Here is a 17,994-nt window from a genome sequence, read left to right on the forward strand (position 1 = left end):
CCCCATCCCTTCCTATTATCCTTATTCTTTTCACTATTCTTCATTGTCAAGCCGCCAAAGTGGAGAGTGTGATTGCAGAAGGGGGTGCTTCTCGTTTCAGGTAATAATCAAACTGTGTTTAACTGTGTTTTTATTTTTCCTTCTACTCCTCCGAGAACAAAGAGTGATGTGGGAAAGTCTCAAAATGGCTGTTTGTGCAGCCGCGGGGGCAAAGTGAGGAGGCGGGGGATAGAGGGGGTGGGATGTTCTGTTCTGTTGATACGAGCCTTGTGATAATTTGAGTCCTCTGGGTGCTGGTGGACGGCTGCACAAGCCCGCTGTAATGTGTACGCAATTGGTTGTGTGTGTGATGCAGGGTTTAGTGTTATTAAATGTAAATTTGTACAGATTAAGTAGTGGCATCCAACCTTAAAATACCGTCACCGCAACACCTCACTGTAACTCCCACATCTGCATTAATTTGTATGCAATAATTTTTCGATGGTTTCCTATGTATGACCCTCTCATATGAAAAGTCACCGTTCAACTAGGCCTACTTAAATGGAACCTCGGACTAGAAACAAAAAATATTGCCCTTATATTAAAAATCTATAATATTTAGTACGTTTTGACCTATGGTGGGCGCCATGTTTTTCATACCTGCAATGGGCGCTCGGGGTGACGACGTAGTTTGTCACTGTCACTCGACAAATACTACCGGGTTACTGCAATTCCTTCTACGCGGCGAGACGTCCAACACATGCACTCATCGGTTAAAAGCAGCGAGTAGTTACTATTTTTTATTGAGTCTTTCATTACATTTTCATCGCCTCAAAATACTTCTTGCATGTGTTTCCGTCTCATACTTTTAAGCATTGTGTGTTATTGTGGAAGTTTTAAAGCAGATTGTTGATCTGTTGAACACATTAGTCATGTAGTTTATTTAAACTAGTGCTGCAACGATTAATAGATTAACTCGAGTATTCGATTAGAAAAAAATATTCGAATTAAGTTTTTTTTGCTTCGAGTATTCGTTTAATTAAAGTGGTGTTTTAATGGTTTATTTTAAAAGTGTTTGCATTTACTTTTATTGATGAGGGTGGGTACACTGCCCTCTGGTCTGCCTCTTTTCCCATGGCTGAATCCAACTGCTCCCTGTTAAGACCAACGTAAGCTAAGTTTGTTTGAGCTAAATTTTTAAATGCATTCTTAATTTAGTTTATAGGTATATTTAGCTGTTTTTTGGTGGGAATATGTATCCGAACCATTTGTTAACAGCATTGTTAAAAAAAAAAAAAAAAAAAAAACTTTAGCATTATAGCATTTAAGCTAGCAGACTTTTTCTATGCAAGTTAGCCAATTGTTCTTTTGTACATAGATCCTCATTTTAAAAAATTATACCGTTTGAGGCTCAGCTCAGGTATTTTAATTTTCATATTCCTTATCCGATTACTCCATTATTTGAACTAACTAGTCCATCGATTAATCCACTACTAAAATATTCAATAGCTGTAGCCCTAATTTAAACCACCCTTATTTGAAATTACTACGTTTAAGTATTTTCCTAAGGCATCTTTAGTATGTTCTGTCTGTATGCATCCAAACCAGGGGTCGGGAACCTATGGCTAGCGAGCCAGATCTGGCTCTTTTGATGGCTGCATCTGGCTCGCAAATTTTTAACTATTTAAAAAAAAAAAAAAAAAAAAAAGTTTTGTTATACTCCTTTGCGCATTGCGCGAAACGGCGACGGTCACCAGTCATACGCTGGGGTTGTGCAGTAATGAGCAGACGTGACTTTTGTGGCGTATGTTAACTTTTTTAATACTCTGACAGCACGCCCGCACTTCCGACTAGATATCATCAAATAGGAACCTAGATGTGCTACGTTTAATCCCATGCCATTGGCTGCGTGAGCCCAGGGTGATCATGGGACACGTGGTCCATATACTACAACCGGCGACTAGAAAGCCGGTTCGCAGTAATTTTAGTGGGAAAGTGCCAAATATGCATGTCGTTGTGTCTATTTATCTATATCGCATTGGCAACACAGATGAGGCAGGGACACTGTTCAAGTGGGGTTGCCGTATTCTGCTGTCGAAAATAGCGGCCTATGTGCGCATGTGCGTGAGATCAGGAATTGTTTTAAGTTTCATTTTCCGCGTTACCTAATTTTAGAAACACTTTTGAGAAGATGGCAAAAAGAAAAAAGGCGAGGAGTATCGTGCTTTTCAGCAGGACATAAATGCAACACCGTTTTTTTCTCTTTGGATGAGTCAACAGACATAAGCTATTTATCGTAGTTCAGCGTGATTGCAAGGTTTTGACTATGAAAGGGACAACAAGAGGGGAGGATTTATTCAAGTCCTTCACTGAGAGCTGTAAAAAAAAAAAAAATCTACCGATGGATAAACGTGTTTCGGTGTGCACTGATGGTGCTCCGTGCATAGGTTTCTCAGACTTCACCAGACTACAAAGCCATCAGCAAAAAAATGCAGCACAAGAAGTCGCATTAATGGTGAGAAATACTCATCCTTGATTATCAACAGCATAACTGTTATTAAAAAGAATTCAGAGACTAATTGTACTATAAAAGTGTTGAAATTACACAAAATTCACACATTACTTGTATTTTTACATTTAAACATATTGTATGACTCTTGTGGAATTACGTTTAAAAATATGTGGTGTTCATGGCTCACTCAGCCAAAAAGGTTCCCGACTCCTGATATAAACAAAACAAGCTGAAAGCGTGGTACTACTTTAGGTGTCAAATCTGCCTCTTGTAGACGTTTCACCAGTGTTGGACATTTTGACAGAACACCGTTTTTTTTTCCTACTCTCGTCTAATCCCGTGTTTTATATTCAATTTGCTTTTGCTGCTCATTTTGTTAAATATCGACAGTGCAGTCATGCTCATTAATGTTCCTCTCAGGTTCAAATTGAAAGGGGTTGAACAGATTACATGTTTATGTCGCAAGAGTCATACTCTGAAAGCCCAGCAGCGTAACCATGTGACGTCACCGCCCTGCAATGTCAACAATAATGGCGACCTACGAGTTAAATTTTACAAACTATTAAAACGAAAACATCAAGAGGGGTTTCAATATCAAATTATTTTAACTCATATTAACGTTTCTCTTTTAAAAACTACTGGATACCTTTAAGTAGCCAACTTGAGAAATTGCGTTACTTTGTTAATTCAACATTTTTTTGTTTTACAGACCATCTGTGTAAATTACATTTCAATAATATTTTATGAGGTACACAATAGAATGGGTTACAAAAAATACCACGGCAAAGATAAAAATGGTTCATGTTATTTATATATAACAGTTTACGGTTGTGGACTTGTGGTTACACTTTAGAACAGTTATTGTAATATCAACATAGACAGCAAATGTGATTTATAAAATACTCATGGATTTCTTTTTAAAAATAAATTATTACGTGCCAGCAACCAAAAAACAATTTATCCCCTAGCGGACTGAAATTTGCGGCATTGTTAATGAACACACATGTTCATTTCTTTTCTAATGGCTACTATTATGTCCGTAACAATTTACATATTACCAAAAATCAATATTCTCAAGACACAAGCCTGTCACATATGATACCACAGAACCTTGAAACAGTCCTTCCCACTTTCGAAACAACATCTAGTGCTAGTGAAATGATTAGAATCATATTATTCTTGAATAATATCATTGAACCCAAGTTTGAATTCAAGAAAGATATTTGTTTCCGCCAACTAACTATCAGGTGGCTACTTTTTCTATTGACAGTCATCAAGCCAATTTGAGCAAAGCTCAATTAGCAGACTGGAAAAAATGACTAATTATGCCTAAATTGCAGAACCTCTAAATTCATTTGTCATGAATCAGTCTCAATAGTATAAGAGCATTTAAGCTATCTGGTGAAGAACAAAGATGGAAATGGTCTCCCAGGCTCTTGAGCTGTCTGTGCATCCCAGGCTCCCTTAAGTCATGAGCAACATGTTAATGTAATGTCACAGACACCATCCTGAAGTGGATTTAACTTTTTTCCTCCCTAAATACTTTGCTTCCACAGTGGATTCTTTTTTGGGTATCCACCCCCTGTTATTATTATACACAGGAGTTCTGTAATCTAAAAATATATATATATTTATTATAAACATTTAAAATGTAGTGTTATATTTTTTACAACTCTCCACACCTTAAAAATGTAATCTTGTATCAAACCGTTTGTTAGAAATATTTAGAAACAAATTGAAATTTGATTATTCTAGGCCAAGATAATGTTGTTAATGTCAGCTATTTTTAACCCACATGGTAGTTTTTTTTATTGCTTTAAATAAGTTTATTGTAGTTGTCCCTGATTTTCAAATGATGTACAGTAATTTAACAAAATACATTGTAAATAGTCAACCTCAATATTTTAATTATGTAGATTTTTTTTTTGTACTTTCTTGATCTTAAAAAAAAAAAAAAATCTTTCACTTCCAGCCCCTCCCAGTCAAAATGGATTTTATGTCTGTCGCTGTCAATAAAACATCAATGACTGTCAACCCTTGCAGTTCAAACGGATTGGAAGTCTATCACTAGGAATGGAAGTGACTATAGTTAAAAGGGGCAACATGTATACGTTGCAAAAAGAATGGCATTAGACAACAAATGCTTGACTTCTCCTTCACCCTGCTACCTTTCGGTGACAGGAAGTAGCAAACGGATCGACAAGGCAGAGAAAAATCAAGTTTAATGTTGCTCATTTATGATATCCCAAAGGAAGACATTGGCATCACCAAGTTCAAGTCAAAATTTTGCTTAGACCTACATATAAATACAGATACATGATATACTTAAATTCAGCGGTGCGAAATACTGAAAGTATCATCACTTCTCATTTATGTGTCTTATGGAGTGTATTACAAATATAGCGCTTTGTTGACCAGATTGTAAGTTACCCATTCACCTGGCGGCGGATTTTTTTTTTAACCTGTAAAACTGATCAAATACAAGGTGGTTCAAACAAAATGCTAGGTGCAGCAGTGTGATCGGAGTAAAGTTTAGAGCTCTCACTTGAATTGATTCTGAGATTGGATAACCTTTTAAAAGGAAAAAAAAAAACATTAAATACAGTAGCTAAGCATCAACTGCATGCTGTATTTATTTTTTTCATGTGAAGTTGCCCTGTTAGACTTGCTCTGATCATAATCTTAACAAATAAAGGCTTATTCTAATGCAATGCTTATAGATTGTGTTATGCTTGTGCTCCCTGGCACAGTGCTTCTTCGGGGGGAGGAGGTGGTAGGGGTGCACCTCAGCACTATCCCAAGACTGTCGGCAACAGGTGTGTCACCACGTCAACCATTCTCCTCCAGCACTTACTACAGTCACCAGTCGTCATCAATTGCTTTCATCCATACCTGGAATACTACTGCAGTATTTTAAAGTCCCTAACCCTTTCAGGGGCAGTGGTCACTACAGTGGTCATCTATTCAAGAGGATTCATTATTTTAATTCAATCGCTGCCAGACCAGGTCACAGAGTATGCATTGTACTTAGTAAAAGAGGAAAATTGGTATTGAAAACTCCTATTGACGGCAATGAAGTCCAATCCATTTCCCTCTACGGCAGCCAGAGAGTTGAGCTGTGTGAGGTCACAAGAGATGTATATAAACAAAACATTAATAACTAGATAAAATTCCTAGAACAAAACACGCGTAAGCCACACTTATTGGAATTTGTTTTTAATTGTTTTTCCTCTATTTGTTTGATTTTTTTTTTTTTTTTTTTTTTTTTTTTAGGTTATTTTTTTTTAATAATTAATATTTAATTTAGAATGTTTTTCTTTTTTACACATGGCTTTTTTAAAATTATTTTTTAAAATATTGATTTCTGTTTTTTTCCCCAAAATGGATTTTAAATCATTTTTTATTTTAATTGGCCATTGCAAAATTCCATGCAAGAAACACTAATACAGCACTACAATTGGATTTCAAATGGGGGCTGCAAAATATTGTCCTGTGGGCCACAATTGGTCCCATGGCCGCAAGTTTGAGACCACTGTCCTATATGAATTTAGAAGGAAAAAATAATTTGTGCATGAAAGAGTCCTTTGTGATTTGGATCGGGAAAAAATACAGTGGTGTGTTTTTGTTTTCCTTAGCGAGTTCCTGGGGAAAACCCCAGGGCAAAGCGTTCAGAGATGGGTTCCTTCACGAAGCACTAGACGAGATGCCAACTCCAGCAACGAAAAAGAGCGGCATGATGCGATCTTCAGGAAAGTGAGAGGGTAAGTATGTGCAATTTGAAATGTCTTCATCAGTGTTAATCCGTTATTCATGCCTTCTAAACTTATAACCGTGATTTACAATGGGCCTTACAGGGGGAATATTTTACCAAAAAACTGCTTGTATCTGTAAATATTCTTATTCATCCTTCCCCTTTAGATAATTATGAATGTCAGAATAGTTTTTGAGATGTTTTCAGAAAAGTTCTTATCTATTATGTGCATAGTACTGATTTCTGTCAAATTTTAGTTGTATCAAATTCTAAATGATTATCCAGGATGATAAAAATATGTCTATACCAAAGCTAGTGTTGTGCAATGATTTGTCATTTTGCTTTTGCTCCACGTTTTGTGAAATATCGACAGGGCTGTCCTAGTCATTAATGTTCCGCTCGGGTTCAAATTGGAAGGGCAGAACCGACGACGTGTTTATTTAGTTAAAGAGTGACACTGTGGAAGCCCGGCAGCGTGGGCATGTGACGTCACCGCCCTGCGACGTCAACAACTATGGTGACCTACTAGTTACACTAATTTTACAAATTTTATTAAAACGTAAACATTAAGAGGGGTTTAATATCAAATTATTATAACTCGTACTATCATTTACAGTGGGGCAAATAAGTATTTAGTCAACCACTAATTGTGCAAGTTCTCCCACTTGAAAATATTAGAGAGGCCTGTAATTGTCAACATGGGTAAACCTCAACCATGAAAGACAGAATGTGGGGGGAAAAAACAGAAAATCATATTGTTTGATTTTTAAAGAATTTATTTGCAAATCATGGTGGAAAATAAGTATTTGGTCAATACCAAAAGTTCATCTCAATACTTCTTTATGTACCCTTTGTTGGCAATAACGGAGGCTAAACGTTTTCTGTAACTCTTCACAAGCTTTTCACACACTGTTTGCTGGTATTTTGGCCCATTCCTCCATGCAGATCTCCTCTAGAGCATGTTGACAATTACAGGCATCTCTAATATTTTCAAGTGGGAGAATTTGCACAATTAGTGGTTGACTAAATACTTATTTGCCCCACTGTATCTTTTAAGAACTACATGTCTTTCTATATGTGGTTCCCTTTAGGGAAATATGCAGATATGAGTTGACAGTCATTGGCTGTCATGCTTACACGTATTTTCTCATTCTTCCAGCATACTCAACAAACTCACCCCTGATAAGTTTGACAAGCTATGCCTTGAGCTCCTGAACGTGGGCGTAGACTCCAAACTCGTCCTTAAAGGTATCATCTTGCTGGTACGTACATGCACACACTGCGCTTGAAATGTGTACACGCATAATTTTACCAGGTGACTCTTTATCACTTGATCTCTATCACACAGATTGTGGATAAAGCCCTAGAAGAGCCCAAGTATAGCTCGCTCTATGCTCAGCTATGTCTGCGCTTGGCAGAGGATGCACCAAACTTTGATGGCCCTTCAACTGAGATCCAAACCTCCCAAAAGCAGAGCACAGTGAGTAGGATTACTGCAGTTAACATACAAAACTCAGCGCACGCATTCTGCCAATAATTTCTTTTTCCTTTTAAATAAACACCAGCATCTGATGAGTCATTCACTTATAAAAACCAAACACCTTCCTCAAATAGATGCCTCCCACTTGCTGCAAGCAAATGGAAAAGAAGGCAATGAAGCATGTAAACCGTCTCTGTGTATGAACAATGGAATTGCGTTACAGTTGTGGTCAAAAGTTTACATACACTTGTGAAGAACATAATGTCATGGCTCTCTTGAGTTTCCAGTTATTTCTACAACTCTGATTTTTCTCTGATAGAGTGATTGGAACAGATACTTCTTTGTCACAAAAAACATTCATGACGTTTGGTTCTTCTATGACTTTATTATGGGTGAACACAAAAAAGTGATCAAATCTGCTGGGTCAAAAATATACATACAGCAGCGCTAATATTTGATAACATGTCCCTTGGCCATTTTCACTTCAATTAGGCGCTTTTGGTAGCCATCCACAAGCTTCTGGCAAGCGTCTGGTTGAATCTTTGACTACTCCTCTTGACAGAATTGGTGCAGTTCAGTTAAATTTGATGGCTTTCTGACATGGACTTGTTTCTTCAGCATTGTCCACAAGTTCTCAATGGGGTTTAAGTCAGGACTTTGGGAAGGCCATTCGAAAACCTTAAATCTAGCCTGATTTAGCCATTCCACTACCACTTTTGATGTGTGTTTGGGGTCAATGTCCTGTTGGAACACCCAACTGCGCCCAAGACCCAATCTTCGGGCTGATGACGTTAGGTTATCTTGAAGAATTTGAAGGTAATCCTCCCTCTTCATTATCCCATTTACTCTCTGTAAAGCACCAGTTCCATTGGCAGCAAAACAGCCCCACAGCATAATACTACCACCACCACCGTCCTTGAGGGTAGGCATGGTGTACTTGGGGTTAAAGGCCTCACCTTTTCTCCTCCAAACATATTGCTGGGCATTGTGGCCAAACAGCTCGATTTTTGTTTCGTCTGACCACAGAACTTTCCTCCAGAAGGTCTTATCTTTGTCCATGTGATCAGCAGCAAACTTCAGTCGAGCCTTAAGGTGCCGCTTTTGGAGCAAGGGCTTCCTTCTTGTACGGCAGCCTCTCAGTCCATGGAGATGCAAAACACGCTTTACTGTGGACACTAACACCTGTGTTCCAGCAGCTTCTAATTCTTGGCAGATCTGCTTTATGGTGATTCTCGGTTGAATCTTCACCCTCCTGACCAATTTTCTCTCAGCAGCAGGTGATAGCTTGCGTTTTCTTCCTGATTGTGGCAGTGACAAAATAGTGCCATGCACTTTATACTTACAAACAATTGTTTGCACTGTTGCTCTTGGGACCTGCAGCTGCTTTGAAATGGCTCCAAGTGACTTTCCTGATTTGTTCAAGTCAATGATTCGCTTTTTCGGATCCATGCTGAGCTCCTTTGACTTTCCCATTGTAGCGTTTGTGGGCGTTTGCATCCAATGAGCCCTATTTAAATGGCCTCAGAGAAGTCAAAATTGCTCATTCGTGTTGCTGTATGTATATTTTTGACCCAGCAGATTTGATCACTTTTTCTGTTAACCCATAATAAAGTCATAAAAGAACCAAACTTCATGAATGTTTTTTGTGACAAAGAAGTATCTGTTCCAATCACTCTATCGGAGAAAAATCAGAGTTGTAGTAATAACTGGAAACCCAAGAGAGCCATGACATTATGTTCTTCACAAGTGTATGTAAACATTTGACCACAACTGTATGTGGAGAAGCTTCTTATCATATTGTCCAGACTGTACTAGCAGTAACACAGTACTAGTAGTATTTCTGCTTTGGCTTTTTTTTCATAGAAGATATTCCCAATTATTTCCAAATATATGCTCTGTAGATTAATTGATGACTCTTAAGGCTAATCATTCATTCATTCAAAGGTGTGAAATGTAGTTTTATCATCTCACCTATAGCTGGGGATAAGTGCCAACTCACACGCAACCCTAATGAGGATAGGGGTTGTTTTTTTTAATTTATGAGACTATGGGATCTTAGCAAGTCTATGGCTGAGATTATGCTTCCATTATGAAGTCCTCTAACATGCTTTGCGGTGTACCATTTTTAAATTTATAGCAGGGGGGCTTTATTTTATTAGGTTGCATTAATAGCAAGGGGGGCTGTATTTCATTTGGTTGCAATTTTTTTTTTTTTTTTTTTTTTTTTGCAATTTTTTTTTGTCTTGTCTGGGTAGATCACCGGCCACTATTTTGGTCATCCTTAGAACGATAAATACACAGTAATTACTAGAGGTGGGAATCTTTGGGCACCTAACGATTCGATTACAATTCAGAGGCTCCGATTCGATTATAAATTGATTATTGATTTTAAACACCCCCGCGCCTTTAATGTGTTTTACATTAGTTCCAAAATTGCTCAAAATTCCTTCAGGCTAAACCAAACAAATATTTCATTATCAAGTAAACAGTTAGAAACGGTAAATAAAATACTCAAGTCCCCATTCTGGATCAGCAGCTTTAAACTACATTCAATTAATTTAATGATGTGAATCAACCATTAAAGTTGTTAAAATTGCTATCGTTATTCCATAATTTCCCTTCTGTCTACTTTCGACATGTTGATGTTTTAACTGTTTCTTCATTTAAAGATAGATTCAAGTCAAGATTTTGTCGATTTAGGAGTATTTTAGATAAAACGTTATTTAGGTTCACTGCAACAGAGCCTTCTAGAGAAGTCTACTGCTTTAAGATTGCGGCTGTTTACAACGCGGCAACTACTAAACGGAAAGTCTATCATTTTGCATCTAGTTCTCTTTATATGTTTTAACACCGCCGTCGTCTGTCATTTTGCATCTAGTTCTACATATATGTGATATCTATTATAGCCGTATGTGTCCGTATGTTTTTAGCAACTAGCAACTGAGTGTTGTTTGAAACAGCTGTCAGCCGCGGTCAGGTATTATTGTTTTTTTATCTAGCGGCATGAGTTGTACATGATGTTTACTCTCGGTCCGTTCCTCATTGCGTTCTGAAGACCGCGCTGACTGGGTTTTAGTTCTGCTTTACCTGGTATAATTCAATAATCGGAATTTGGATCTTTGTGAATTTTTCTCGAATCTTTCACGGCCGAATCGTGAATAATCTAAGAATCGGAAATTTCGCACGCCTCTAGTAATTACTAGCGATGTGATCAAAAATTCGGTGCCGAATACTTTCGGCTGAAAATGGCTAAAATTGCATTTTACCACCAAATAGTGAGAAGAACCATAGTCCTCTTGTGGTGACGTATTCAAAACACGGCGAGAAACAACACTACTGGCTCACAGCCAACATGTCTGCTGTTTGGAAGTATTTTGAGGAATCAAAGAAATGTATAAATGATTAAATGAAGGACAATAAAATTAATTTGCTTCATTGCTGCTTCACACTTGTTCTGAAGTTGCTTTCTATTTATATCCTGCATCACATTGAGTAGAGTGCATTTGAGCCGGTGCATGAGTATAAATGCATACATGTGCATTGAATGTGGTTTAGTACAATATGTTTATACCACTTCCTCTTTTTGTCACATTTTTTCCCCCCGATTTCCACACCCTCGCTGCCAGTTTAATCCGGCTGGGAGCGACTACGCTCGGCGTCATCGCCTCTATACATATATCAGTCCACCCGCTTGGCTTTTGATCGATTCCACATGTTGTACAAGAAAACAGTCTTATTTTAAGGGGTAGGCGAGATTGTAATAGTTTTGTAAAGAGCTTTTGTAGTTTCGGCAAGAACTGAATAGTTTTTTGTTGTTGTTGTGAACTACCCTACAGTCCGTGCCCAAAACACTGCTCTCGCGTTCACTCAGTGAGTTCAGCCGCTTAGACAGGGTTAGAGCAGCTGTCGGTGGTGATGGTGACTTCATGTCCCACGCAGAGAGCATTTGTTTCAGGGCCAGAGTAGGCTAGTCGCAATAACAAATTTTAGTGGTCGACAAATTATCCCATAAATTATTGCGATATGCAATAATCTATGGGGTTGTAGAACAAATGCCAATGACCATCAATTGATAATAATGAAATAAAAAAAGTGAATTATATGCAGGTGTATTTTTCGGCCTTTCGGTTTTCGGCCAAGTGTTTCCAATATTCTGTTTTCAGTTTCGCCCAATAATCTTGCTTTCAGTACATCCTTAATAATGACCTTTTTTCCAATCTGAGGGAAAAATTACTTTCATTGCTGATTGTGTTGCTCCTCCAGACCTTCAGAAGACTGCTGATTTCCAAGCTTCAAGATGAATTTGAAAATCGCGCCAGAAATGTTGAAAGTAAGTGCACTCAAAAAGAGACCTCCGGACATATGAATGTTGTTGTTCTGTTTAATTATTCCTGAGTATCTGCCTCATTTTGTGTCCTCACAGTCTATGATAAACATGACAACCCTCTTACTTCTGAGGAGGAGGAGCAGAGAGCCATTGCCAAGATCAAGATGCTTGGCAACATTAAATTCATCGGGGAACTTGGCAAACTCGACCTCATCCACGAATCTATCCTTCATAAGTGCATCAAAACAGTATGTATCCTTGACTATTTTGGGAGAAAATGTCCTTCGGTATACTATGTGTGTTTCTCTCTCCTTCATCTACTGTAAAGCTTCTGGAAAAGAAGAAAAGAGTCCAACTTAAGGATATGGGTGAGGATCTGGAGTGTCTCTGTCAGATAATGAGGACTGTCGGGCCTAGACTCGACCATGAGAAAGCAAAGGTAAAAGCATTAGACCCACTCATACTGCACTTACTTTCCTCTACGTAAGGCCATTTCTCACAAGCGCCACATTAACTCATTATTTGCCGCGCCGTCCGAAAAGGCCACTAACGCTCGCTGCCACTGAGACTGCCCCGTCCCACTAACACAATGAATGTGTTTACTTCCGGCAAGCTGCACACATATATCGCGAGTGTGAAAAAGCTTTGAGTGCTGTTCATTTTCCCACCTTTTTGAGGTAATATAATAAAAGGCCTGTGGCATTTTTGGGGTCAATATAAAGAATAACAAGAATTAACCATTACACTTAGCCCAAGTATGACTTTTATTTATTATTTCGGGTTAACTTGAAAACTTTGATCCTCTTTTGTTGGCAGTCTTTAATGGATCAGTACTTTGGCCGTATGCGATCCTTAATGAACAACAAGGATCTGCCAGCGAGGATCCGCTTCCTGCTGCAAGACACAGTGGAGCTGCGAGAGAACAACTGGATCCCCCGCAAGGCTTTCCTTGACAATGGACCAAAGACGATCAACCAGATCCGACAGGACGCAGTGAAGGTTGGCGTCTCTCGGATGAATACCAGAGTGTTGTTTATATATTGACGTCTTTATGTCTACAGGATTTGGGCGTTTTCATCCCAGCACCTATGTCGCAGGGCATGAGGATGGACTTCTTCCTGGAAAGCCCCTTCATGCCCAACAGAATGAAGCTCGACAGGGAGACGCTAGGCGGATTGGCCGACATGTTTGGACAAATGCCGGGTATGATTTGGCAGGAAAATGAACCATCCATAGACTCACTTTTATGAATTTCTCTTTGATGTAAAAACATGTATGTTTTCACATGTGGTCTTCCTCTAGGCAGTGGGATTGGGACAGGACCAGGAGTCATTCAGGACAGATACTCGCCCACGATGGGACGTCATCGCACCAACCCGCTCTTTAACGGTCACAGCGGCCACATCGCTCCTCAGCCGCAGTCACAGTTCGAAATCGGGCCAAAGTCCTCTTTTGTGAAGTCTAGCCAGGTAAGCGAGCGCCTTCGAATCGAATCGTTAGGTGCCCAAAGATTCCCAGCTCTAGCTGGAAATCTTTGGGCACCTAACGATTCGATTACTATTCAGAGGCGCCGATTCATTTATAAAACGATTATTGATGCACCCCCCTCCTTTTTTTAAATTAATATATTTATTATTTTTTTTTTTTTTATGTTTTGTACATTAGTTCCAAAATTGTTCAAAAATACTCTCAGGCTAAACCAAACTACTATATCAGTATCAAGTTAACATATAGCAGTAAACAAATATACAAAAATAACAGTAAATAAAAAACTCAAGTCCCCATTCTGTATCAGCAGCTTTAAACTACATTCAATTAATTTAATGTTGTGAATCAACCGTTAAAGTTGTTCAAACTGCTCCGTTATTCCATAATTTCCCTTTTGTCTACTTTCGACATGTGAAAGTTTTGAAACTATTTTAAAGATGGATTCAAGTCAGTATTTTACCGATTTAGGAGTATTTTAGATAAAAAGTTAATTAGGTTCGGTTGGAAGGTTCGCTACAACAGCCTTGCAGGGAAGTGTACTGCTTTAAGATGGCGGCCGTTTACTAACGCCCGCATCTAGCTTTTTGTAGATGTGCTGCTAACGCTACCGATTCGATATTGCATCTAGTCCTATATAAATGATATCTACCGTAACGTTATCTGGATGTACTTTGTAGCAGCTTTTCGGCAGCAGACAGGTATGTTGTTGTGTTGTTTTATCTCATGGCATGAGTTGAGCTAGAGCCATGAGTTGAGCATTGGCATTACCCGAGGGGCCGGGTAATGAGAAGTATGATGTTTAGCTAGTCTCGCTCCGTTCCTCATTGCGTCCCGAAGACCGCGCGGCGCGCTGAGTGTGTTGTACTTCCGCTTTACTTGGCATATTTCAATAATCGGAATTTGGATGTTTGTGAATCGTTCTCGAATCTTCCACGGCTGAATCGCGAATAATCTAAGAATCGGAAATTTTGCACACTTCTAATACCAGCACATTTTCCTATCCCAAATCGCTTACCGTCCTCTCTGTTCATAAAGGTCCAGAATCAGCATTTCCTCAGCCAGAGTCAGAACCACGCGGCCCAGCAGCAGGCCCAGTCAAAGGACTTGCCCCCTCGCTTCAGCAAGAAAGGACAGCTTAATGCAGATGAGGTAATTATAACCACTCTTTCCTCTTCTGCACCAGCTAATGTGCACTCCTTCTCTATCGTGTGCTCTGTGATGATAAAAAGACGCGTTATTCTGAGGAAGCAAACTGCCACCAGCCCTCTCCACCTCAATCTTTTTCTCCTCTTGCATCTGCTTTTCTCTCTCATGCTGGTTGGTAGTCCTCTGACTGTGATTATGAGATCTGAGGGCTTGACCACAGTTGGTGCTCAGGTGTTGTTTTTATACGGTAAAATGTAAACCCAAATTTTCTTATGTGTCTGCTCCCAAAGATTAGTCTGCGACCGGCTCAGTCATTCCTCCTCAACAAGAGTCAGGTTCCCAAACTCACGCCGCAGATCCCCTCAATGATGCCCCCTAGCGCCCAGCCACCTCGCACGCAAACTCCACCCCTGGGGCAGGTAAGCCGTTTTTGCCCACAGGAAAATGCTTGTGCGCACAATATCGTTGATGGGTAGCCAATCAGGGAGATGTTTTTTTTTTTTTTTTTTTTTTTTAAATAATTCATTAATTACTTGCAACACCCTGTATATTGATCTTACACCTTCTGACCTCAGCCACCTCAGCTTGGTTTAAAAACCAACCCGCCGCCCATTCAAGAGAAGCCTCCTAAAACCAACAAGAAACCACCCCCTGCTCGGGAGGAGTTACTAAAGATGACAGTAAGTCACAAATCTTATTGCCATCTGAATAAAAATGGGCACTTCATAGCCAAATTGCCAGCTGCACTGTGCCATCACAGAGTCTTAATTGAATTCTGAAAAATTCTGTGAATCAGACGTTCACTGCACACTTACCCAATCTATGAGCTGGGTAATTTTTTCAAAACATAAATCCAGATTAAAATGTTCGATTTCCTGGTCTATGGATCAGGATATTAATACCAATATTTAATTTTTTTCTGGATCGCATCAGTATAGTATTGAGATTTCCAAATCCACCCCACCCTTAAGATCTTCCCACCGCAGGAACATGGACAGAAAGTGGTGGATCTCACAACTTTAAATATTACAAATGCAAAGGTTTCAAATATCCATTCAAAATTTTTGGTCTTGCATGGAGTCAACGATCGCCTAAATTCTCCTTTTAATCAATTGCCTTGTTATTTACTTTCCTATTAAGAGTAGCCTTGCAGTAAAAAGCCATAACAAACTACCGTAATTTCCGGACTATTGAGTGCCCCAGATTACAAGCCCCACCCAGTACATTTTTAAAGGAAAATCCATTTTGTACATACATAAGCCTCCCCTGTTTATAAGCGCCGTGTGCCCACATAGTAACATGAGATATTCATAAAGAAATACAGAGTTTGAGTTTTAATAACATACTTTAACGAATCGTGTTGTATTGGATTTACGGGCGTAAGGGAGGTTGGGGAAGAGCGAGAGACGTGCCTTCCTGTTGTTGTTGTGGCATGTGTGCATCGGCTGCTACATACAGCAGTTGTGTGTTGTTCCACGAGTTTCAAAATAAAGAATTGCAACCTAACGAAGTAGGGGTGTGACAAAATATCGAAAGGGTTATATATCGTGATACTTTGTATCCCAAAAGGTTATCGATATGCTCCTGTCAAGAATCGAGATATCGTTTTAAAAAAGGTGTCAGTGTTTAAAAAAAAAAGAACCGTCAAGTTGCTACCAAAATCTTCCACCATAATAGTGTCTCTGTTAACTCTAAGGCTGCCATTGACGGTGCTCGACGCCCAATCCATTTTGACTGGGAACGTTCGTTCATTAGAAAACCAGAGCATTCAGTCATTCGGTCCGATTTTCGGGGCATTTACAGGTCACTTGCTGTTCATTTTAGGGCATTTACAGGTCATTTCCTGTTTAGTTTGAGTCACTGCCTATTAATTTGGGTGATTCCCAGGTCACTTCCTGTTCTGTAACTCAAAATAAACAGGAAATGATCAATAAAATACCCAAAAATCAACAGGAAGTAACTGATAATCAACAGGTAAATGACCTTACATGGCCCAAAATTACTTCCTTGCCTGGCATTGGCTGCCACTTGCGGCCATAAACGTTCAAACCGTTTGAAGTGGGAGGATTGGACGTCTACTAGTGATAAACACACAGCCGAAGGATGAAAATTGTGTTTTTCTGTTTATTAGTAGCTTGTACAATATCCTAGAATGATTTCCTGTCCAATGTATCGATAATCGTTGTATCCCCATATCGTCAGATCGTTATCGTGAGCTTTGTATCGCAAATCGTATCGTGAGGTACCAAAAGGTTCCCACTCCTATAACTAAGCGGGTGACTCTTTGTCAACGTTACAGTACCTTAACTTTTCTTTCCAAACAGCGCCAGCAACACGGCACTTTGCTGACTCCTCAAGCTCACTCCTGAGCGTGTGTCATCTTCGTCGCGCAGCAGACCCGCTTTTCGAAACCCGTTGGTGATGGTGGATTTTTTTTTACACTGCTCCACGCTGTCAGACTTGTGCAAAAGTGGCTCTTCGCGTGCAGCCAGTTTTGGTAAACTATTTCTCGCCACTGGTCATCCAAGCCTTCAATTCAACTCAGCACGTCATATCCATTTCTTGTAGCATTTTCCATTATGCAGGTCTGCTAGTTTCACTAATGCACAAAGATGAAGGTCCGCTACTTTTATTCGTGGACAAAGCACAAAGTTAAAATACGGGTAAGATTGCAAACTAGCGTCTTCCTCGACACATATATTCCACGTGTCTTACGCTTACATTTTACCCTTGAGCGCTCCTGGCTGTCGTTAGAAAAATTGATAAATTGGTGGCATCATTGCATCTGCTGCAGGATTCAAAATGAGGGGAAAAAAAGTAGCGGCTTGTAGTCCGGAAATTACGGTCATGCAATAAAATAAAACCACAAAACAAATGTGAGACATGGCACTTGCAAAGCTTCAGCATTAACACATGAAAATGTAATTGGAAAAGCAAATGTAGAATGTAGACCACGGTCAAAGGTTTTGAGGCATGCTGTTACTTTCGGGTTGAAGCATTTTTTTAATATGGGTTTTTTTTTTTCATCGAATAATAAATTTGATTCATATCTAAAGGAGGCGGCCATGAGCGAGTACTTTACCAGCAAGAACCTAAGTGAGGCGGTCAGCAGTGTCCGTGAAATGAAGGCCCCTAAGCACTTCCTGCCAGAAATGCTGAGCAAGATTGTCGTGTGCTCGTTGGACCGACCCGATGAAGACAAGGAGCATGCCAGCACCCTTATCCACGCGCTGCGCCTTGACGGACTCATTACAGCCGAGAATTTCATGCAGGTCGGCACAAGGGATAACTTAAGTTTCAAGAAACGGGAC

At 39.5% G+C, this 17,994-nt stretch overlaps 1 protein-coding gene and 1 non-coding gene across 2 annotated transcripts in view; both read left to right on the forward strand.

Moving 5' to 3' along the window:
- Positions 1-17,994, forward strand: part of eif4g2b (eukaryotic translation initiation factor 4, gamma 2b) — a 26,449-nt gene continuing 8,455 nt past the window's right edge. Inside the window, exons 1-14 of the mRNA XM_057837092.1 lie at positions 1-100; positions 6,127-6,252; positions 7,402-7,504; positions 7,591-7,722; positions 11,986-12,052; positions 12,146-12,297; positions 12,378-12,488; positions 12,866-13,048; positions 13,111-13,252; positions 13,352-13,518; positions 14,573-14,686; positions 14,974-15,102; positions 15,259-15,363; positions 17,740-17,955. Of these exons, the coding sequence (XP_057693075.1) occupies positions 12,214-12,297; positions 12,378-12,488; positions 12,866-13,048; positions 13,111-13,252; positions 13,352-13,518; positions 14,573-14,686; positions 14,974-15,102; positions 15,259-15,363; positions 17,740-17,955 (1,251 nt within the window). The 5' untranslated portion in view covers positions 1-100; positions 6,127-6,252; positions 7,402-7,504; ... (1 more) ...; positions 11,986-12,052; positions 12,146-12,213. The remainder of the gene's footprint in view (positions 101-6,126; positions 6,253-7,401; positions 7,505-7,590; positions 7,723-11,985; positions 12,053-12,145; positions 12,298-12,377; positions 12,489-12,865; positions 13,049-13,110; positions 13,253-13,351; positions 13,519-14,572; positions 14,687-14,973; positions 15,103-15,258; positions 15,364-17,739; positions 17,956-17,994) is intronic.
- On the forward strand, positions 14,746-14,895 carry LOC130916910 (small nucleolar RNA SNORD97). Its single transcript, XR_009063387.1, has one exon. It is a non-coding gene; the product is annotated as a small nucleolar RNA SNORD97 (small nucleolar RNA).

Source organism: Corythoichthys intestinalis, chromosome 5, assembly GCF_030265065.1.
Source record: "Corythoichthys intestinalis isolate RoL2023-P3 chromosome 5, ASM3026506v1, whole genome shotgun sequence".
Classification (NCBI taxonomy): Eukaryota; Metazoa; Chordata; class Actinopteri; order Syngnathiformes; family Syngnathidae; genus Corythoichthys; species Corythoichthys intestinalis.